Here is a 23,305-nt window from a genome sequence, read left to right on the forward strand (position 1 = left end):
TTTCCCAGGCTGGCAGCACCTCTGCTGTGCCCTGCCCGGAGCTCGGCCTGCTCGCACAGGTACAGCCACGGGCAGGGCGGCCTGGCCCGCTCCTTCGTGGGAATCTCCTTCCACCCGCCGCCGGCGGCTGGATCCCCGTGCCCCGAGCTGCTCGGGGACGCCGGGCTGTGCTGGCCTGTCCCGAGCAGCCCGCCCGGCAGCGGGGGCTGGCTGCGGCCCAGCCGCGCTGGAGGCCGCCTGGGTTGTTGGGGCCGGCCCAGGGCCCCCGGCGCTGCCGGTGCCCGCACCAGCCTGCCCGGCTGGCAGGCACCGCGGAGCGCAGGGCCCGACCCGAGCGGACGGGGGATATTTTCTCCTGAGCCTGCTTGGGACGGAGCCTCCGGCAGCCCCACAGCGGCCGGGCGGGATGGGCTCGCAGCGGCAGGGATGGGTTCGCAGCGGCCGGGATGGGTTCGCAGCCGCAGCCGAACCCGCTCCCGGGCCCCGAGTGACTGAGGCGGGGCGCGGGGCGCGGCGCGTGGGAGCTCCGCCCCGCCCCAGGAGACCCCGCCCTCCCGGGAGCCCCGCCCCTCGAGGCCCCGCCCCAGAGGCCCCGCCCCTCGAGGCCCCGCCCCAGAGGCCCCGCCCCCAGAGGCCCCGCCCCTCGCCGCCTGCGCGCTGCGGGGCCGGGCCGGGCCGGGCCGCGGGATGCGGGGAGCGGGGCCGGGCGTGCGGGCCGCCCGCGGGGCGCGGAGCCGGTCTCTGCTGGTGCTGCTGCTGGCAGCGGCGGCCCTGTGGGCGCCGGCGGCCGCCGCCGAGCCCTGCGCCGCGCCCTGCTCCTGCCGCCGCGGCCTGCTGGACTGCAGCCGGCACCGACTGCCCGGCGGGCCGGGGCCGCGGAGGATCCCGCCGTTGCCCGCCGGCACCACGAGCCTGTGAGTGAGCGCGGTGTCGGGGCGCGGCAAGGCCGCGGGGCCTAACGGGCGGCGGGCTGTGCGCAGGCCGCGGCCTAAGGGGCGGTGGCGGGGCTTGTGCGGGGCCGGGGCCTGGCGCGGGGAGCGAGGCCCGGCGGCGGGGCCTGTGCGCGGGGCCGCTCCGGTGTGTCTGTTCTCCCGGGAAGCTGCGGCGGGAACGGCCGCGGGCTCCGGGGCATGGCCGGTGGGAAGGGCCGAGGCAAAGCCGCGGGGGCGCGGAGCGGGGGCGGGTCCGGCCCCGCCGCAGCAGCAGCCGCCGGGGAAGGGGCCGCGCTCCGGGGCTGCCCTGGGACTGGTTCCGGGCTCTTCCTGTGGTGTGAGACGGTAACGCTTGAGAGGAGTGTGAGAGAAGGAATGAACCTAACGTTCGTTCGTGTTAGGCTGTAGGGCACAGCCCCTTACGATCGAGCTTGGAGATATTCCTTCCAGCCCCCAACCATCTGTGTGCTGGGGCAGTTCCGGCTGATGCTGAGTTCGTCTTCGTCCCTTTGTGCCTTTGCAGCTCAATGACTCCCTTCTTCTCCCTCAGGAAAACCTTTGTGGGCTCCCCTTGACACTTGCTGCCATTGTTTTTCAAAAACCCAGAAAACAACTAAGAGCTACCCTTGGTCTCTGCTCCCAGGAGTGTAATTAGACAACATGCTAAATAGTGTTCACAGGGGTCGAGTGCTGAACACCTGTATCCTTTCTCAGCCATCACCACTGTCTTTGTCACCTTTGGCTGCAGGGTGTAGGACTGGAAGAGGTGCTGAAGTATGAGGGGTATCAAAAAAACACTTTAGTGTGCAAAGGGCTTCTCAGGCTCTCCTGGAGTGATTGTGTTTCCCGGTTGGTAGAAATAACAGTATTCCAGACCAAGAAAAAAGTCTGTTTAGGAAATAGTGTAAACATACAAACCACTGTTCAGTTAACTCCAGAAATTCCTCTAGCAGGACTTGGGAGTCTGATCTGTATTAAAAACTGGGCATGTCTAAGGATGCTCGTCTGTCACCTTCTTTCCCCTTCTTGGTTCTGTAGTTCTCTTCCCTGCCTGGTAAGCAGTTGGGAATGTTTAAGGGAAAATGTGTATTTCAGCAGAAATACAACCAACTTCTCTGTCAAACCTTTCCCACTTAGAAAGGCACTTGTGTCGGTGTGTTGGGAGTTCATCAGGTGGCTGGTAAGATGATATCCATGGTACTGGGGGAGCAAGTTTTCAAGCATCAACAAACAGTTGTATCCCTCTCCATGCTGGCAGAGGGTGTGTTTAGAACTGCCTGGCACGAAGGGCAGTGGGAAGCAGCGGTCCTGGCGCTGCACTATGCAACCTGACACATGCTGCAAACAAGAATTGTGTGTTCTCTGTTGTGGCTTTCAGGATTTTGGCACACAGTGTGTCTGTGGGGGGTGACATTTTTTCTTTGCTAGGGGAACTCTAGCAGTTCTCAGTCTAAATGAGCTATAACGCACACAAGCTGTTTAAAATTAATCAAAGCTTATTTTTTTTTCTCACACGAAAAAGTCCCTGATGTGCTTTGCCCTCTCAGTTCTGTGGGATCATTTCGCCTAACTTTGAGGACTAACACTTCTTGTTTATTCTAATTCTTTCAAACTCCTTGCAGGTGATGCTTCCACTCTGGGGAGTTTTTGGGTTTGTTTTGGTGTTTTGTTTTTAATAAGGCCAGGAGAGCACCTTCAGAACTTTTTCATTACAGAAGTGTTCAGGCAACTGTAACTTGATGTTTCCTGCTAAACTACATATGTTTTGCAGATAACCTGGCAGGTGATGAAAAGGATAGGGAAGTCGGAGTTAGCACATTTTTTTTATATATATCTTCATCTCAACATTACATGATTTAGAAGAAGGAATGCCAGCCCTGCTGGTGGGGCAGTCATCTGTAGGGGGAAGGGGAAGCAGGATGCTGGTGTCTACTGCCTTTCAGTCCTGTACTGGTGCCTGAAATTGTGCTCATAGATCCTGGTGACTAGGGATATGAAGAATAAAAGTAGGTATCAGTTAATTGGTCCAGCTAGGTCCATTCACAACGGGGTTTTTGGGGAGCTCACATGGCTGGCTGCACTGCTGCCTCCCCACCTGTACCAGCACCAGCCTGTGGGGAGGGAGCAGGGATGCTCCCTTGGGCTGAATTAAGATCCTTCTCTAAGACCAAGTGTACACTAATCAATTTGGTGTGTGTTCTGTTTTATTTACTCAAGAGATGAATACTACTTCAGCTCAAAATGAATGTTTAGATGTTTTTATATACAATTCCAGATGAATCTCCAAAATAGAAATTTTGCATGTTTGCTCAGTATCTTGCATAACATGGGCCTCCCAGTCAAAATGCAAGTGCTTATAAAATGACAGGTTATTTAGTTTTGGCTTTTTCAGATCAAGGGAATTGTATCTGATTCTGCATGAGAGCAGAAATCTTAGCTGTGTGATTGAATGTTCTATAAACACAGAAAATCAGACAATGTATTTCACTTTTTATTTAGTGGTCAGTCAGTCTGTTTCAAAAACAAAAGCGTCAACAACAGTATCTAGATATAAATTATGTCAGAACTGTTTTAAGTTATTAGCTATACCCGAGTTCTTGAAGGGGGACTCATTGTTAATGCAAGCTTTGTTATATTCTACATCTGAATAATAATAGAAAAATACTTTTCCAGGCCTTCAAAATTAAATTTCTCAGTCATGAGACAGCAGGCTTTTGCTGGGACACCCAAATGTTGGCAGTTCCTCCTCACCCAGGCCCCAAGCCTGTCAGTGTTTAAGAGGCATTTGGACAATGCCCTTAATAATTTGCTTTTGGTCAGCCCTGACATGGTCAGGGAGTTGGACTAGATGATCATTGTAGGTCCCTTCTGACTGGAGTACTCTATTCTGTTATACTCTTCCTGAAAGCCTTAGAATAAAATCAAGTTTCTGTTTTCTTTGCATATTAAATCTGACTCCTGAAATCTTTGTCAGAGCCCTGACACACAGGTTGGTCTGGCTCTGCACCCGTGGCATGGCTCTGCCCATCATTTTGGTATCTGAGCACCATGAGGAGTGTGGTGTTAAGTGTCTCCTCCTTGGCTTGTGCTCAGGTCCATTGGAAGCAGCGTGGCTGGGTGCTCCCTGCTCTGGTTAAACCCACTGCTGCCCAGATGAGTCTCCTTAGCTGTGGCTGGGCACCTGGTGTTTGAAAGGTCCAGGAAGGACTCTTCCCCTGGGATGTGGGATCAGCGCTGCCCCCTCCACTCAGCATTGTCCAATGGCTCCCACAGGCAGGAGGGGTCCTGACAGTGGGGCCCCAGGGGGGCTCTGCCAGTGAGATCTGGCTGTAGGTCTCAGCATCCTTTGATGCTCACTCTGTCTACATAGTTTACATCTTGATGGCATTTAAAGCACACATTAACAACTGTCTGAATTGCTAGGACACCAAGACCTCAACAGCTCCTTGCTAGAACTGTATCATTATTGCTGAGCCTGAGTTAAGGACAGGCTGTCAAGGCCTTGCTCTCTCTTGGTAGGTTCTGGTGTTGCAGGCCGAAAGTGTACTGGTAGTGCCCTGAGCACTGGGGTGAACAAAACCAGGTATAAGGCAAAAGTAAAATCCTACTTTACAGTTAAAGCAATGGGAATAGCATCAACATCCAGCATGGGCATTAAAAACAGATTTAACAACTCTCCTGCCCATTGAAAAGATCCAACTCCTGCATTTGTTTCCTGTAAGCAAAACCAGCTGGCACTGAAGCCTTCTATAAGCTTCTCATCTTCATGTTTCTCTTCCCTCTAGCTTGTTTGGTAATTGTGTGTTTGTTGTTCCCTTAAAATAAGCCTGTCTTGACTAGTCAGCTTCTTTGAAAAGCTGGGCAGGCTGAGAGAATGGGGATCAGCTCAGTAACAAGCATTTTGTGAGGAATTATTGTCCTGTCTCTGGAAGGTTATTCTTTTTTGCAGCAGGGAAGCACTGTAGGTGAAGCTTTGATTGAAAGGAAATGTGCTCTGATCAGAGACGATCTTTCTTTCAAGAAACCTTTTTAACAAAAAGTTACTCAATTCAAACAGAAACAGAACTGTATAGATTTCTGTTGTGAGTGACCACTAGAACAAGCCAAAACCTCTTCCTTTGGGGAAGGAGGAATTGTATGTATCAAAACTGTGGTTTAGAACTTTAGGTTGCACGAAGAGTACATGTGCAGTTTTTAACTCCAGGAGCTAGAATAACTTTTCTCTCTGTTCTCCAGGGATTTAAGTCACAATCATTTATTGTCATCCAACTGGAGCATTGATTTGTCTGTTCATACACTACAAGAAGTGTAAGTTGTTTTTTATGAGGATGAACTCTAAAGATTTTGTATCTAGTTCTAATTAATTAGGACATTTTATTGCATGTTTAGATATCTGGTCTGAGTTGTAAAAATATTCAGTGTCAGTTAATTAAAAATGGATGCCCTATGTTGGCAGCACATTTTATGTATAAAACTGATGCTTTGTGAGCAGAAAACTTTTTCACAAAATGTTATAAGACCAATATTTTTAAAGAAATTAGGTATTTGTTTTTACTATGGCTGAGTCTAAGTTAAAGAGAAGTAATAACATCCATGAGAACAGTAAAACTTAGCATATTTCATATTAAATAGTTCAAACTATCAGTATTTAAGCTTTTGGGGAATTTTTTCTGTCAAGTGCTAAGCATTATTAGTATGACTAAATTGTTCTGTGATAGAAGTTATTTCTGCTCTGTACAGAAGGGGTTTTCTCCTCTTTCAAGTGCCACTAATATTTTGTTTTGTTTTTTTTAAGGAAAATGAATTACAATGAGCTAAGTGAAATTCCATATTTTGGAGAAACAACTTCTAACATAACTCTTCTCTCGCTGTAAGTGATATCTTATCTGCCTTTTTCTCATTTAACAAATAAGATAATTGTATTAGAGTTCTGCTATCGAGCTGTAGGACAAGAGAGTTTCTTTTGTCTTGAAATACTGCTCATCTGAAGTGCTTTAGGGAATATGGAAGCACTCTTTAAAGAAATACAAATCAGACAATCAAGTCACCCTAAATTACCAATAAAATGCAGTCAACTAAGGCAGGCAGCTTTGAAGAGGAGGGGATTCAGTCTAGGAATGACAGTTCCCACAAGGAACAGCCTGACTACAGGCCCCAGAATTTGAATCTATTCATATCTCAGGGTGGCATTGGATTTTCAGTGTTGCATTAGGAATTAACACTGAAGAGCGTGCTATGTCTCCTATTTAAGGGATCTGCTAATACTGTTGATCTACAGAGCCCTATAGCTGCCTCAGCTGTACAACTTGAAGATTGGCATGTTTTGTTAATCACATTTTTGTTGGTATTTTTCAGGGTACACAATACCATCCCAGAAATAAATGCTGAGCAGCTCCAAGTTTACCTTTCACTGGAAAATCTAGATCTTAGTTCTAATCTTATCTCGGAAATTAAAGCTGCTTCTTTTCCACGGATGCAACTGAAATACCTGTAAGTATGAGTGATCAGTTATGTCTGGGATGACTGACTCTGCAACAGTCATGTTGGAGACCTCATCTACTCCAAGTTACTGCCGTAAAGTAGGCAGCCTTTGGTGGCTTTGAGCTGGCAATGTAGCTACAAATCGCTTGAAATAAAATACTTCTAATACCAATTTGTATTGTGCTTTGTCAGATAGTGTAGAGAACAATAACTGCCATTCTCAAAGTGCAGGAACTTCAGCCAGCAGGGACATTTAATTATTTCTGCCCATTTTGAGTAAATCACTGTTGACATGGAATTGACCATGTCTGACTGCAGCATGGGCAGCTTCTAGTGCTGATTCCTTTGGGAACAGTGATTTAGTTTGGTACACCAACATTCAGATTCTGACACCACTTCACAAAGAACTTGAGTTTTAATAAAAAGTGGTCACTCTGAAGTGCTTGTGCAGTTGAGTTCGTACAGTTCTTCATGTTCTGAAATGCTGCTTCTCCCTTCCCTAGGAATCTGAGTAACAACAGAATAACTACCCTAGAAGCAGGCTGTCTTGATAACTTATCCAGCTCGCTGATGGTGGTAAAGCTGAACAGAAATAGGATTAGTGTGATTCCACCAAAGATCTTCAAGTTGCCTCATGTGCAGTTCCTGTAAGTAGTGGTCTTGAAAGCTTAAAAACAAAGTGTTTACTGCTGTGATGTTTATCTCAGCTTGTGCTCTTGACTTTCACAAAGTGGTGCTCATCAAAAGATGTCTTAATATTTGAATGTTGTCTTCACATAAGGGAACTGAAAAGGAACCGGATTAAAATAGTGGAAAGTCTTACATTCCAAGGACTGGAATCCTTAAAATCCTTGAAAATGCAGCGCAATGGGATTAGCAGACTAATGGATGGAGCATTCTTTGGCCTGGGTAATATAGAAGAATTGTGAGTATGCCTAATTGTGGAATTCCTTTTAGGGACTTCAGCTGTGGAGGGTTGTGTCTTTTAGGGCTTTCTTTATACCAAGGCCATGCTGAGCTATCAGTGAGCATCTTGGCAAGAGTTTACACGATTTTGGTATTGTGTCTGGTTACTTCAGAGGTGGAAAGATTGCAGCTCTCTCCCCAGCGTCTTCCCTCTTGGAGACCAAGAATACTTTGACTCTGTAGGTTGCTTTTAGCTGGTCTTTGTTTGCACTCCCCATAACGTGGGATGGTTTTTGTTGTGTGACTGACAGAGAGAGTGCAGGGGTGTGCCATGCAGTGTTAACAAAAGATTTTAAAAAAATAAATAATGTTTGAGAACAGACTTGACAGTTTTGCTTCAGCCACTGGATCACTGCAGCTGTTATTGAGTTGCTCAGTTCTTCATATGCTTCTATTCACTCTTTTGGTTTCAGTGGAATTAATACAATTGTACGTTTCAGATTGTCTGAATCTTAATGTTAGTAAATAATTTTGAGATCCACAAGGTGAAATTTTGTAAATATGTGTTTCAGTGATTATCTATTTGGCAAATGTTTTTCCTTCTGATTCCTCAGAGAACTGGAACATAATAACTTAACAGAAGTAAACAAGGGCTGGCTGTATGGTCTGCGGACACTGCAACAACTCTACGTTAGCCAAAATGCCATTAACAGGATCAGTCCAGATGCATGGGAGTTCTGCCAGAGACTTTCTGAGCTGTAAGTCCTGGGCTGCTTTTCACAGGGGATTTTGTGATGTTGCAACAACAGATTTGATAGCATGTATGGAGCAAGAGTGAAGAGCCAAAGGAAGTTCTCTATTTCCTTGTTAGGCCTGTGGTAATGCTCTGTATTTTACTTACTTTTTAAGTGTTCCGTTAGAGGAATTAATCAAGACTCAATAGTTAATAGCCTCTTCATCAGTAATGCCTCTCTACTTGCCTTTAAAGTGCATGTTCAATGTTTCTAGAGACTTGTCATACAACCAGCTAACTCGCCTCAGGGAGTCTGCCTTTGTGGGACTTGGTTTTCTGGAGAAGCTAAACCTGGGTGACAATCACATTAGTCACATTGCTGATGGAGTTTTTAGAGGTCTGACGAATCTTCGAACCTTGTAAGTACAGAAAACTTCTAGTTACAATCTCAGTTTAAGGTGGCAAAGCTGTTTGCAATAAAGGCAATGAATAGTGCTCTGTGCAGGCTGTGATCAGAGCTGGGCATTGCTGAGTGCTGTCCTGCCTGCAGGGCTGCTGATCCTTTTGTCTGCCAAGATAACAATTCTGGCCCAGCTAAAACAAACTAACCACTTCATTTTAGTGGTGATAAGAAACAGAGGCTTGGTGACCCTGAGTGCCCATGTGAGAAAGTGTGGATAGTTACCTTGTATAAATGCCAGCTGTGTACAGAATGGTCAGCCTGGCCCTCTCTGTTCCAGGGGGTTTTGTTAGGGTTGGAGCCCCGGAAACCCAGTGTTAAATCCTTTTGGTTGCAGCAGGTGGGGCTGAGCCCACCCTGCTGGTGTGCTGGTGGGAGGAGTGCAGGCAGGATTGCTGCTTGCTGTGGCACAGCTCGGCTCTGGCCAGGACCTTCCCTTGCAGTTGTTTGACATTTCTGACAAGAAAAGACTCAATCTGGGCTCTTAATGAAAAAAAAAAAAAAAAGTGGCCCAAGTAGATCTGAACACTTGTAACCATCCCAAACAATGGTAGTTGAGAAAGGAGTGAAAGTTTGTAACCCCTCTGTCAGTTCATTAAATAAATGCTTAAATAAGCAAACTCACCAGAAAGATTTATGTAAGCAGTCATAATCTGTTAACCTTAATGCAACCTTTTAATGAAATAATTAAAACTAATTTCTTAGATTTAGAGTAGCATGAAAAAGAACAAGAGCAGATTAATTAGTAGGTTTTTCTGGGCTCCTTGGGGGCGTCAGCAGCTGAGGGGCTGGCCATTTGCTTTGGGGCTGGAATGTGCAGGAGGAGGGCAGTGCTGATTAACAAGGCTCCAGGCATTTCTGCCCAGCCAAGCATGAGGAGCCAGCTCCTCAGCTCATACAATGAGGGGCTTTTCTTTTGCCTTGCTCACTCATTTTGCTGAGTGGTCTGAGCAGTGGAGTGTAAAAATACTTTGAACAACAGGAGATGCCGTTGCTGTGGGATTTGTTCCATTGTTGCTTGTGTACTGGTTGTTTCAGTTCTAAGGCTGATGTAAATACTTCTCTGTATGTTCAACTCTTGCAGTTACTCTATAATGTAGCTTCAACAAATAAACTGTAAGACTGCATATTAAGTATATTAACACAGGGACTTCTGTGCAAAGTTGTATCAAAACAGATGAAAATTGTGGCATTGACTGAAGCTCTTGGCTCAGTCTGTGCCATTCAGTCTAAAAATGTAACTGAATATATTTTGCCTTCTTTTTAAAAAGCATTTAGACCTCTCTGAACCATTTTCTTATATTGCTTTTGCTGTTTAGGCTGCTCCTCTATGTGAGAGGCCAAAGTGCTGTGCAAAGGTCAAAGAAAAATCCCATTAGCTGGTAACAAGATGTGTGAGCAGAATATCAACTTCATTCTGAAAATCTGCTCCTTGGTACCTGGCAGCCTTACCCAGTAACCTGTGTGTAATCTCTTAATATGCTAATGCTTTTATAAGCCTGTTACTCAGGAAGATTAATGCTGCAAGTGTATTGGTTAATTCACTTACATGAACCAACTTGCTTCAGGAGCCTCTCCCAGCTTCTGGTAAATAGTCCATCACATGAGGAGTGCGAGTCAAGCTGGGTCTTTCCTTAAATACCACATCAAGAAGTTGTACTTCAGAATTTGTTTGAGGTTCTGTCTGTGGCACTCACTTGAACTAGTCTGTTTTCCCCTGCATCTCTGAAATGGAGTATTCATCTTCTGACAAACTTAGTTTTATGAAAGATTGGAGCCCTGGCAGGTGTCCCTGTGCCAGAGCCCTGCAGCAGGCCTGGGCAGCAGTGCGCTCCCAGCCGTGGTCAGGGTGGTGTTACAAGGCTGCTCTATAACAAAGCTCTTCTCCTGCAGGGATTTGCGGAACAACGAGATCTCCTGGGCCATAGAAGATGCAAATGAAGCATTTGTGGGGCTCGGCAGGCTGGCTAAACTGTATGTGTGGAAAACCATTGACATTACAATACTTCCCAGGCACACAGAGTAGAAGGAGAGCGCAAACTATTGAGTAGCTGTAGATGAGTGACACGAGGCAGAAGGCCTCTCTAGTTGGCAGCTGTATTCAGTGTGTTCCAGTTGATGTGCTTCAACCTCTTGATATTGGCTTGGTTTCCATGTTCAGGAGACCTTGCAATGCTATTTTGAAGAAAGTAAGCCAAAGTATTTGGCTGCGTTTAATACTGGATAGCCCATTTCTGCTGTGTGATGATTGTCACTTATTGTGCTTCTTTAGTTTAGGTAGAAGTTATTGCTTATTAAAAAAAAACACAGCAGCAACCCACAAGGAAAATACTTTTGAGCAAATATGAAACACTAAGCTTTTCAGTGCTTACACTGTGCATTTTTCACCCAGTGCCATGTGTTTAGTAGGAAGCTTCATCCCGTGGAGCTGCAGACATTGGTTACAACAAATAGCTTGGTGTGAGGGTGCAGTCTCAGGAGCTAATGTGATTGTGGCAGATTCGTATTAGGAAGTTATTGCTCCAGTCCCAAGTTCTACTTAGCACTGTTTCATTCTGCTGACTTAAATTGTCTTCTGACACATCCCTAATCCAAATCTCTAAGAATGGAAAATAAACCTGTTCTAGGGGAAATTAGTTGAGTTTTTAAGCTCAAAGAGTAGTATTTGATCTCTTAGCTCAGCTAGAATTAGAAAAACTTTGTTAAACATCATAGGAAGCTTCTTCTGGGTCTTTTTTTGTGAGCTCATTGACATTCAGACTGGTTTCTGGGCTTGGGGGGGCTTTGTCTTTCAGGATCTTGCAAGGAAACCAGATTAAGTCAATTACCAAAAAAGCATTCTCTGGTCTTGAAGGACTTGAACATCTGTAAGTACATTACTTTGTAGAACTTCTAATGATTTGTCAACTTCAGTCTTGTATTCTCTGTCAAATTGCCAAGAATTTTAACTGAAGCAGCCTATGAAATCATACTTACCCACTGTTGTTCTCTTTGCTTAACTTACAGAGATCTAAGCAACAATGCAGTAATGTCCATCCAAGAAAATGCATTTGCTCAGGCTCACCTGAAGGAGCTGTAAGTTCATGACAGTTATTTAAGGTTCTTTCCAAGTCCTACCTTGTAAAGTATCTTTCAGCCACTGTAGGACTGGCCCTGCAGTGTTATGTTCCTTCTAGCTGCTTTAAAGGAGATGGGAAGGTTGTAAAGAAGTTGAAACTCCAAGGTTATTTTTTTCAGAATTAAAAAGAAATGCAAGGTTTTAATGCTGACATAGAACATTTCTGGATTGTTTATAGCATATATGTCTAATATAATAACATGAAATCACGTGTAGGAATGTGAGCTACATAAACTTTAACAACACTTGTGTTTTGCCTTCTTTCTGCAGAATTTTGAACACCAGCAGCTTGCTCTGTGACTGCCAGCTGCAGTGGCTGCCGCGGTGGCTCGCTGACAGCCAGCTGCAGGGGGCTGTGGACCTGAGCTGTGCTCACCCTGAGTGGCTGGCAGGACAGAGCCTTCTCAGTGTGGACCCTGATGACTTCGTCTGTGGTTTGTATTTTTATTGACTTCTGATACAAAAACATGGTAACACAAGTGCAAACACCTTTCTCAGTGAGGCTGTAGTGCTGCTGCAAGTACTTCGTCTGGGCCATGGAGCAAGTGTGGGCCTGTGTGCATCACTGGGTCTGCTTTGGAGTTTGGGATCTAATCCTGTTTCTCTTGGCTCCATTTCATTGTATTTGAGCACTGAAGCAAACCTGAGGGAGTAATTCTGTGAGACTGTATGGATTTTAATTGACATTACTGTTAAAAACTGATTAAGCTTCCATTGTCCCTGCTCATGAACACCTTTAGCTTTGGAAGGGCTGTTGGACACTTCCCTATTGGTCCTTCTCTGGACCAGCAAGGCTAGAGTAGCTCATACTCTGGCATGTTTTCTGATGCCCCATATCTGTAATGTTTTTCTGGTCTCTGCATCCACAGTTTCAGACATAAGCCTGTTTATTTTTGTAACTGAACTGTGAGATGAAAAACTGAGAGACTCTTTGCCCAGAGTCCCGTGTGGAGTCTGGCAGGCCTGGGAATGGTCTGGTGTTTCATTTTCTGGGTGAGCAATCTGATAAGTGTTACTAGTGTGTACACAATTCTTCCATTCTTCTGGTGGTAAAGGCTACAATAATGGTTGTGTAGGCGCAAGCACCCACTTCTCCTCTCTAGCATCTCCCCCATGGTGCCTGACACTGAACACTGCTCAAGCCCATGAGAAAGTCTGTGCTGAAATGATAGGTACTGTAGTAACTCTTGTCAAGTGGGATGAGATAGTGAACTGCCAGCTTTCTGTGCTTTGTGTTTGTAAAACTTAAAGGCTCTTCAAGATGCTTAAGCTGTCTGAAAAGAAATCTCCGTCCTTCGTAAAGCAGCCTAACTCTTCAGCAGAGCACAGCTTTCATGTGTGATCTAAAACCAGCAAGTTCCACACAGCTGTACAAAGTGCAGGGCCCTGCTCAGGACCGTGCTTCTCTGCTGGTTGTTCTCAGTGCTTACTGTGTGCCTGTGTGTGGTTCTAATCCTCTTTCACGGCTTGATTTCCAAATGAAAGGAGCTGAGTATGTGCACCTCAAGCAGGACATCTGTTCCCAAAGCATTTTTTCTGCTTGCATTATATTTTGAGTGAGTTTTCTTGCAATATTAATTACCGGTTGAAGAGGAAAGTAACTAATCTGAGTGCTTTTGTTTTCAGATAATTTCCCAAAACCACAGATAAGGGTGCACCCTGAGACCACGGTCGCTCTGCGAGGCATGAATGTGACTCTGACCTGCACTGCTGTCAGCAGCAGCGACTCGCCCATGTCTCCCGCCTGGCGCAAGGACAGTGAAGTGCTCTATGATGCAGAGGTGGAGAACTTTGCCAGATACCAGCAGCAAAGTGGAGAGGTGGTCGAGTATACCACTGTCCTGCACCTTTTCAATGTGAATTTCACTGATGAAGGGAAGTACCAGTGCATCATCACCAATCACTTTGGCTCCAATTATTCCAACAAAGCCAAGCTGACTGTCAATGGTAAGCAGTCATGGTGACAAAGGAGAAACACTTCAAACCTGAAACTCTATTTAAATAGCTATGTCTATTCTTCACTAGAGCAGGCCCAAAATAGTCTTGCAAGACTGTCTCACTGGTATTTAGAATCATCAAACATCTTTCTAAAAATCGGGAGAACTGTGGGGGTTTTTGTGGTTGAAAAGCTTTCAGTTTGCTTTTCCAAAGGGGCAGACACCTCCCAGGCTTTCATCCTAATACTATCGGTTGTTCATCTAGTTAAATGGAGATAGAAGTCTCTGAAACTAAAAGCTCCCTCTGCTGTCTCTTCAGAACTAAGCACCTTTCCCATGTGTTTGTGAAGCCAGAGAAGATTCAGCTAAAAATAACTTGGGCTGGAAACAAACTGAAAAATCAATGATGAATCCTTTGTTTTTAGCCATAATGTTTCTGTTTATCTTTGCCTGGAGGAAGGGAGGTAAGAAGACAGTGCTCATGTCTCTGGGGACCTCTGATCCCCATGATATTGGAGAGCAGAGGTGCTTATGCTGCTGCTTCTTGTCCTGAACAGATACTGCAGCCTTGGACTGATGAGATGGAAGTTCACTTTCCCTATTATCAGGGAACAAAAAGTGTGACAGAAAGCTTATGAAGAAGGCTGAACTCTTTCCCTGTGTTTCCCCCATGGGAAATGCTGTCCTTTGGATTATCTGAATGAACATTTTAGATACTGTGTTTAAATTTGGAGGGCAGGCTCTTAGAAATTACCACATCAAATCTGTGCAGTTCTTTAGAAGAATCTGCCCCTCTCTTAGGGAGACTACAGGTACCTTTCAGGTTTGTTTTCAGATATTCTGTGTACTATTGAGCTTTTGCTTCTCTTTCCCTGGTATGAAAATACTGAACCTATGTCTCCTTGGATCCAGAGCTACCTTCTTTCCTGAAAACCCCCATGGATCTCACTATCCGCACTGGGGCGATGGCCCGGCTGGAGTGTGCTGCAGAGGGCCACCCTACCCCTCAGATCTCCTGGCAGAAAGATGGTGGCACAGACTTCCCTGCTGCGAGAGAGAGGAGGATGCATGTCATGCCTGAGGATGATGTGTTCTTTATTGCAAACGTGAAAATAGAAGACATGGGAATCTACAGCTGCATGGCACAAAACATTGCAGGGGGTTTGTCAGCCAACGCCACGCTGACTGTGTTGGGTAAGTGCTGGTCTGTACTTGGATCCCCTCACTCCTGCAGTGGTGGTGTCACTGGTCTCTGAGCAGCAAGCTCATCTCCTGAAGAATGAAGTTAAAATAAAAAGAGCAGCACATTACAGGATCTGTGCACAGTGAGGCTGTAGAAGCCAAGCTACAGTACTGGCCAGTGGAGTTAGTCTGGTCCTTGCAGGAAGGAGCCAAGGGACATAGCTTAATCCAGCAGTTTGAACTAGACAGGTGATTTGTGTTGCTTTGAAACAAATGTAGCCACAGGTACCTGAACTGTGCTGAGTAAAAATGGAAGGGCAGTTCCTTCTAGAGGGCAGTATTTTTTGAAGACTCAGACTTCTAACGCTGTGGTCACATGCAAATATAGAGTTGGAATGCATAAGGCAAACTGTAGCTGGCATGATTTTGGGGATGTTTGCTGTACCTGTGTTTGCTGCAGTGACCCACCAAAGAGCTGAACTCGCAGGATTTCCCCTGTCCTTTGTGCCAGTGCTCAAGTTCAGGCTCAGATTGGAAGATCAGATTTCTAAATAGCATGGAGTACACGCTGGTGTTGCACAGTGAAGTCATCTTACAAGACTTATTTTTTTTTCCTCCACTGTGACAGAAACCCCTTCCTTCGTGAGGCCCCTGGAGGACAGGACAGTGACCCGCGGTGAAACCGCTGTCCTGCAGTGCATAGCGGGGGGCAGCCCTGCCCCCCGCCTCAACTGGACCAAGGACGACGGCCCCTTGGCAGTCACCGAGCGGCACTTCTTTGCTGCAGCAAACCAGCTCCTGATCATTGTGGATGCTGGGCTAGAGGATGCTGGGAAGTACACGTGCATTATGTCCAACACACTGGGCACTGAGCGTGGCCACATCTACCTGCACGTCCTGGCCGCCCCAAACTGTGACTCTTCCCAGAGTGGCATCATCCACGAGGAGGATGGCTGGACAACGGTCGGCATCGTGATCATCGTGGTGGTGTGCTGCGTGGTGGGAACATCCCTGGTGTGGGTCATTGTCATCTACCACATGAGGAGGAAGAGTGAGGATTACAGCATCACCAACACAGGTAAAGTGCAAAAGTCTTCAGCCCTGTTTTGAATTCAAAACACTTGTTGAGAGAGTTGAAATTTCTGCATTCGCTACAGATTATAAGACTGAAGAACTGACAATTTCCTTCTAAAATCTCTTCAGGGATTTGCTTGAATTTCTTAATTTTATTTTTTTTTAATACCAGAAGTGTGTTACTTTTAAATCCTTATACACTAGATGTGTTCTGCATTGAGGAAGAACAGTAAAGTTTGGAAAGAAATATTTGAGTCAACTTAGAAATTTTTTCAAGGCCTGGAATAACATGTGTCAGTTTCCTTTCTGGCTCTGTTAGTTTTGAACTAGCTCTTTGGATTTTTAATCACAGAGGCAGAAAAAAGAAAACTACACGTGAGTTGAAATTCTGGGTGATGTTTTTGTTAGTGTGGGCAGTGGTGTTGGTACTACATTGAAATCTTCACACTTGGCTTTTAACATCATGAATGTTAATTCCACCTTGCAGAGGAAATGAACCTGCCTGCAGACATTCCCAGCTACCTGTCCTCCCAAGGAACTCTGTCAGAGCCTCAGGAAGGCTACAGCAGCTCAGAGGCAGGAAGCCACCAGCAGCTGATGCCTCCAGCCAGCAGCTACGTGCATAAAGGCACGGATGGTAAGTGAAGCCCTCCTGTGTGTTCCTGGTGACTGAGCAGGGCATCAGTGCAGGCCCCAGCCCTGGGAGCTGGCAGTGGTGCTGCACAGCACAGGGCAGTCCTGCACACTCGTGTCAGGGGTGACTTTTCCTGGAGAAGAATTCAGGTTGATCCAAAAATTTCCATTGTTCATTCTGAGTTTGAGGCACCTCCTGTTTCTCTTCTGGTCTTTGTTTATATGCTGCTATCAAGACTTCTGCATTCCCTGCATATAATTTAATCTTTGGTCCACCAACATTTGAGCTCACATCTGCTGTGAATGCCTTTGCAAGTAGATGTCATGATTGCTGTCCTTCAGGTGCCAGAGTAGTACAATTCTCTCCAGAAGCTTTGAGCTTCAGAGTTTGTGACCTGCTCAGCAAGGCAGGGACACTGTTAGAAAATTCCTGGGTTAAATGTTAAGGTAGATTTTTATACTGTTACTTTCCTTTGGTATCTCAAGAGGCCAGGTAATAAAGGTGGAACTAAAATTGGCCTGGAAGATGACTTGCTGTTCCTTTTGTCCTTGGCATAAAATTACTGCCTCTGCCAGACATACAGTCTGCTTGCTGCAGTCATAACTGAAGGGTGTACACTGTTTCCCTACCTTGTCTGGATGATTTTCAGGATATTTGTCATTGAGGCTATAGAGATGCTGGTTTTACCATCCAAATGCTGAGGACCCATCCAGTCTTTACATAGGCTGGAACAAAAGGGATCATCCTTCAGTGTAAGTTTTTCCCCTCTGTCCCTTGATCCATCCTCTCCTGTCTGTAGTCCTGTTACACTAGAGTCTGTATCAGGAGGGGGTTGAGAAGCAACTCATCTTGATGACTTCTTTATCATCTGATATGGGGCTTGCAGGGTGCAAGAGCCAACAGGTGTCCCCCTTTGATTTGGGGGCTGTTTCAGCCTGGTGCCCAGGCTGGCTGGACCTTCATGGAACCTCTTTGCTCTTGAAACAGGAGAGCGAACATGAAATTACTCTTGGTCATGTCTGTGGTTTCTCCCTGGTCAGTTTGAGAAGGGCAGTGCTAGTGAGAACCTGGGTGGTGGTGAACATGGAGCATTTCTCGTGTGATTTCTGCAGTCAAGCTGAGTACTCTGTTACCACCCTAACTGTATAGAGGTCCTTCAACCTGTGCCACTGTAACACATGACCATGCTAAGAGGTCATGAAAGAGCTACACATGAAAGAGTGTAAGGAAATTAAGCATCCTTATCCTCTTTGAGAGCGTTTTGTTTTTCCATGGTGTTTGTCAGGTGGCACAGCACCCCTGGTGATCTGCTCAGACTGTTACGACAACGCAAACATCTACTCGAGGACACGAGAGTACTGTCCCTATGCCTACATCTCAGAAGAGGATCCCCTGGATCCGACTCTCCCTAACCTCATGGTGCAGATGCCTAAGGAAATGTATGCAGCACACACCCAGCATGAAACCAGCACTCTTGATAATCTGTTAGCAGACAGAGACATGTCTGTCTTCCTTACCAACCACGACAAAATTAGTGAAAAGAAAGTCTCCTCCCAGCAGATGAATGGTGAGTGTCCCCTTTTCCCTTCCGTTGCTCTGTATTCCCTGGTAACTCTGGCCTTCCTTGTGCTGCCCTTCACTGTTGGTGCACAGATAATTCTTCAAGTGACCGTAATTTGTGGAGTAGCTCATCTGTTTATTAGCCACCTGTTCTCGGAACTAGCCCTCAGTTAGCATCCAGTACCCAAGAGTTGAAGAGGGTGATGTTAAAAGATTTTACTTCTTAATCCGCAGCTTGTCTCTTAGAGTTTGTGGAGTCTGATCCCTTGTGTGTGCTTCAAGCACATCTGTCAGCCAAGAGTTAGAGCTTCACGTGGGAAGTTCAAATAGACCTTCTGTTTGAGCTGGCCTGAGTTTGAAAGAACTCCAAAATAATAATTATTTCTTTATTTTGGTAAATGGATTGGTTTTATGCTGACTTTCTTCCAGGTAGACTGCCTGTGTTGTTTCTGGTTATTGTAGCAGATGCTGAAATGGGAGAGCATCCAGGCAGTGTGCTCTCAGAAACAGAGAAAATAACCCCCAAAAGACTGTTACTACTGAGTTGCACAGCTGAAATCTGCCTGAATTTGGGTGTTTATCATGAACTCACTCCTGTTCATCTTCTCATTTTTCTCCCTCAGAACCCTTTCATCTTCCTTTATGGGGGGTGAGCAAAGAGCTCGGCCTGTCCCACGCTCACTTCCTGCACCAGCCGCGGCGCGAGGGCAGCGCGGGGGAACCCGCCGCGTCACCCCGGCCCTGCCACGGGGCACGTGAGCACAGCTGTGACTGTCACCGGGCACGGAATGCCCATGACTACAGTGAAACCATGTCAGACCCTAAAATGAAGTCTTGAGAGCAGCTCCGTATCGACTGACTTCTTGTATTTACTACCTCAGGACTAGCCCCAAGGCCAAAGATGCTCGTGTGCACGTGTCTGCAGTGACAGGCTGACTAAACTCAGCTGCACTCCCTAGGAGGAGGTGGCACATGCCCTTTTTTCTTGGATTTCTGCATATTGGAAAATGGGAATGTGCAGCACAACACATGAATGATTAGTGATACCCCCAAGGGTAGTGTTCAAATATGGATTTTCTGATGTTGGGAGCAGCCTTTGTGTTGGTGCATGCTTTGAAAATCTTTTAAGAATGCACAGCTATTTCACACTGCATTGTCTGCTTCAAAACAAGTGTTCAGGGCCTCCTCATGGAATTCCCAGTAATTGTAAGCATAAAACTCTTGGCCAGCTTTTTGTTCTGTAGACTTTTGGCAGGCATCTGTTACCAGTCTAACATTGAGGCTTGCTTTCTCCTATGAATGATGGACTCTACTTGTAAATAAATTTGCATTTATAAATATTTTGTATACACTAAGCATATAAAAGTGTCGGCTGTAATGTAAATATATTTTTTATTATGCCAAAGTATGTATCATACTGTTAGTCTTGACAGCTGCATATCAAGCCATGTGAGGTGGTTTTGGTGGGACTGGAAGATTGTTTCTGAGAGGATAAATAGAGCTGTCTTTGTTTTGGAAAGAAGTGAATTTACTATAGGTATGTGGTGAAACTGTGATATTAATGAGTTTTGTTATTATGTACAGCTCTGTGTGCATTCAGCCTAGCTGATCTGACTGCAGGTTGACCCATTTCATTACGTTAGCAGAATTCCTAGTTTGGCCTGTTTGAAGTGTTGAGAGTCCTTCCATCTCCAGGTCAGGTCTTTGCCCTTTCTGCAGAGCTCATGGTGCTGAGCTGGGTTGGCCTGTTTCCAGGCCACCTCCCCAGAAGTTCTTGTAAATAGCAAACAAAAAGAACAGTACATAAAATGTTACCTTCTGGTCATCTGGTAAAATAGCTGTAAGATGAGAGTTTTGAGTGGTTTGTTTTCATAAGTTTACCTAAGCTTTTATCTTTAAAAAAATACTTGGTGAACTATACTGTGGATTTTCTGGTTCCTCTTCACAGCTAAGAGGCATATGTAGTTTAAAACACTTGTGTCCTTTTCTGTCTTATATCAGGCAAAATGGTTGCCCTGTTGAACACTAATAGTTCCTTAGACCTCATCATGGCCAGTGTTTATGTATCTGACAGGTGAGAAATGAAACAATATGCAGGGAACAACTGAGTGTAAAAACCTTGTACTTGCTTAAGACAGAGGAAACAAACTGTATCAGTTACAGTGGAATGTGCCTGGCAGAATTAGGAGGAAGAACAACATAAAGACTTCCTGCAAAGTAAATTCTTCTGGGAAAATGGGTGTGTGACTGAAGCATCAGATGCAGTCATGCAGAACCACAGCTGAAACTTTTGAGACTGAATTATTTGAGAAAATGAGAGAGGAAATGCTGGGAATAATTATTATTTTCCCACAGGCAGATCTATGCAAAAGAGTAAATATTATCAAGGGTTCTCACTGTGCTCTCAAAGCAACTGTGGTTACTTTGATAGCCAGCAGCTTTAGTGGGAAGAGGAGCCAATTGTCCTTGACCTTTGGATAAAGTAAGAGAGAAACACAGGTGTGTTAAACTCTTTTGGGGCTCTGGCATCTTAAATGTTTTTCTAACATACATGCTAAAAGAAGAATCTTAAGTTTATTCCTCTCTGGTTTTATTTCCTCCAGGCTTTTCCTTTCCAGATAGTCTTTAAGACATGGTGCTTCTTTTCAATCCAAAGTTATCTCTGTTGCAGGAACTCAGTACTGTCAGTTTAAATCCAGATGAAAAAGGTCAGGTCATGAAACTACAGTAGCAAAGTCTCATCCTTCTGGGCTGCTTGCTGTCTTCTCCAGACACTCACCCAGGCTGCTGTGGCTAAGTGCTTCTTGGCATGTGCAGGGCCATGACTTCCCACAGCACTCCTACTGCTGCTCTGTCTCCCACCACCATTTAGCAAAGGCTGTTGCTTTTTCTTTCATCCTTCCAATGTCTGACAATCCTTTCAGTGAAAAAGTTCTTCCTAATGTCTAGTCTAAACCTCCCCTGGTGCAGCTTGAGGCCATTTCTTCTTGTTCTATCACCAGTTACTTGCCCCTACCTCTTTACCACCTCCTTTCAGCTAGTTGCAGAGGGTGATGAGGTTCCCTCCTCAGACTAAACAGCTCCAGGTCCCTCAGCTGTTCCTCCTAAGACTTGTTCTCAAGGCCCTTCACCACCTTTGTTGCCCTTCCCTGAACACACTCCAGCACCTCGATGTCCTTCTTGTGTTGAGGTGCCCAAAACTAGACACAGTATTCAAGCTGTGGCCTCACCAATGCTGAGTCCAGAGATCACCTCCCTGCTCCTGCTGGCCATACTATTTCTAATACAGGCCAGGATGCCATTGGCCTTCTTGGCCACCTGGGCACACTGCTGGCTTATATTCAGCACCCCCAGGTCCTTTTCTGCTGGACAGCTTTCCAGTTTCTTCAGTCAATGCCAAAGTACTCACAGCACAGGAACTGGGGGTTCATAAGACACCATGAGCAAAGCTGCTCTTGTTCCCTGTTGCTGTTTCCTTGTGTCTATTTATATTTTTCTCACATAAGAATGTATATTTTGTATAGCATGTGTAATATATGTTTGTCTATTGTAATATAACTTCAATAAAATGCTATATACATTGAGTGCCCAGTGTAACTTTGTTAGTTTTCGGATTAAATAATTCGGTTTTTCTTCTATGATACTTACTTTTTATATGGAAAAAATAAATACAGTAAACTGCTGCCTGGACATGTTCCTGGGCAGCTGGCTCCAGGTGTCCCTGCTTGAGCAGAGGGCTGGACAAGGTGACCTCCAGAGGTCCCTTCCAGCCTCACCCATTCTCTGACTCTGTGATTCTTATTTCAGTTTTCCAGTAGGAAATGTACCCTTTTCCAAAATCCCGGGTACTTCTCCAGCAGTGCTGCTGACTCGAGCCCAGGGGATGTGCAGACCATGGATCCTGTGAAGCACCCCAGGGATTTCCTTTCTGGCAGCAGACCCAGCAGGAATGTGTTGGTGAGAGTGTGCCCCCAGGTGCCTGCAGAGGTGTGTGCCTCCCTCCCTCCAGCTGCCATCTCTCCTGAAAGCCAGCCTAAGTTTTTTATTCCTTTGAATACAGTGTTCGCAGCATTCCTTAGCTCCCAGCTTTTGGACGCTCTCTCATGTTCAAGCCACCCCAAAGGCTGGGGGATAGCCTGAATGATCCGAGCCTGCCCTGCAAACCTTGATTTATCCAGGAGCTCAAGTGTTGTGAAACCCCACCCTGTCCTGTGATCGTTTCAACAAGATGCTCAGGAAAAACCAGCTGTTGTCTTTCTTGGTAAGTTCAGCTCTCCCTTGTTCATTCTGTATGTCTCAGCCCTGGCACAGTGTCAGAGAACCAACAGCTATTGAAGATAAGATCATGAATAGTTAATGTTCTCAGTTACCCAAGCATATTTAAAAATTAACACTGAAGTCTGGTGCTGATGAGATTAAAAACTGGGTCATCAAAGAGAGGAGAAAAAAAAACAGAAAACAATTGCATCTGCCCTCGGGCTTCGCTAATGATGGAGTTTTCATGGAAGATCCTACCCCTTCTTTGCTTTAATCCTTCAGTGGTTTAAAATGCTGAATACTTAATTAAACCCCCTCCCCTCCTGCCTGCAGATTCCCCTCTCCTCCTCCCTCCCAGAGGAGTTTCTGGCCCTTCCCATGAGTTTCCAGGCTCAGGAGTGATGGTGCTGGTCGGTGCCACAAGTGCCTGTGCCCACATGTCCCCACAGGCAGCACAGGAGCTGATGGTCACACCAGTGGTGGCTTTGGTGACCCAGTGTGGGCAGAGGAGGGCGAAGGTCAGGATGGGAATGGGATGAAGTGCAGAAGGGGGCAACCTTGGAGCCTGCCCTTAATCAAGGGCCTTTTCTTCCTGCGCCTGGGAGGCCGGCCAGGGCGGGGTTCCCACCGCAGGGAAATGGAGTGGGTGAGGCTACAGTTTATCTCGTTTTCTCCCAGTTGAGATGCCATTGATTTGCCTTGGGGCAGGACACACGCGGGTTAAACAGTGTTTACGGGCAGGCCCTGAGGCTGCTGCTGCTGCAGGCAGAGCTGGTCAGGGAAGGGTTAAGGCTCCATCCCCAGAGCAGTGGCACTCTGGGAGGGCAGGGATCATGGCTCTCATTTCAGCTCATCTCCTGGCAGAGGCAGGTTTTCTCTAAATGAGATCCTCTTGCATAGAACTTGCACGTAACAAAGGGGATAACTGCTCTGCTCATCACTTTGAAGGTTCAATATCACATTAGGTTTAATGTCTCTTCCAAAGACTTATATATGTAATTCACCCCAGCATTTAGAAAAATCTCCCACAT

The 23,305-nt window shown here is 45.9% G+C and overlaps 1 protein-coding gene across 1 annotated transcript; it reads left to right on the forward strand.

Moving 5' to 3' along the window:
• The first annotated feature begins 676 nt into the window (after nucleotides 1-676).
• LRIG2 (leucine rich repeats and immunoglobulin like domains 2) lies at nucleotides 677-21,601 on the forward strand. The gene is made up of 18 exons (XM_051638789.1): nucleotides 677-914; nucleotides 5,169-5,240; nucleotides 5,728-5,802; nucleotides 6,288-6,422; nucleotides 6,917-7,060; nucleotides 7,195-7,338; nucleotides 7,934-8,077; nucleotides 8,328-8,471; nucleotides 10,406-10,486; nucleotides 11,308-11,379; nucleotides 11,519-11,587; nucleotides 11,901-12,064; nucleotides 13,257-13,577; nucleotides 14,480-14,761; nucleotides 15,378-15,827; nucleotides 16,311-16,460; nucleotides 17,743-18,024; nucleotides 18,641-21,601. The coding sequence occupies exons 1-18, from the start codon at nucleotides 688-690 to the stop codon at nucleotides 18,853-18,855; spliced, it is 3,171 nt and encodes a 1,056-aa protein (XP_051494749.1). The 5' UTR covers nucleotides 677-687; the 3' UTR covers nucleotides 18,856-21,601.
• Nucleotides 21,602-23,305: the final 1,704 nt, after the last annotated feature.

Source organism: Apus apus, chromosome 23 (genome assembly GCF_020740795.1).
Source record: "Apus apus isolate bApuApu2 chromosome 23, bApuApu2.pri.cur, whole genome shotgun sequence".
NCBI lineage: Eukaryota > Metazoa > Chordata > Aves > Apodiformes > Apodidae > Apus > Apus apus.

What these genes read in the sequence shown, in the direction of transcription:
- LRIG2 (XM_051638789.1), top strand. Translation starts at nt 688, where the DNA reads ATGCGGGGAGCGGGGCCGGGCGTGCGGGCCGCCCGCGGGGCGCGGAGC. An exon ending in CCCGCCGGCACCACGAGCCT is followed by an intron (nt 915 to 5,168) that starts GTGAGTGAGCGC and finishes TCTGTTCTCCAG; the next exon opens with GGATTTAAGTCACAATCATT. An exon ending in CCCTGATGACTTCGTCTGTG is followed by an intron (nt 12,065 to 13,256) that starts GTTTGTATTTTT and finishes TTTTGTTTTCAG; the next exon opens with ATAATTTCCCAAAACCACAG.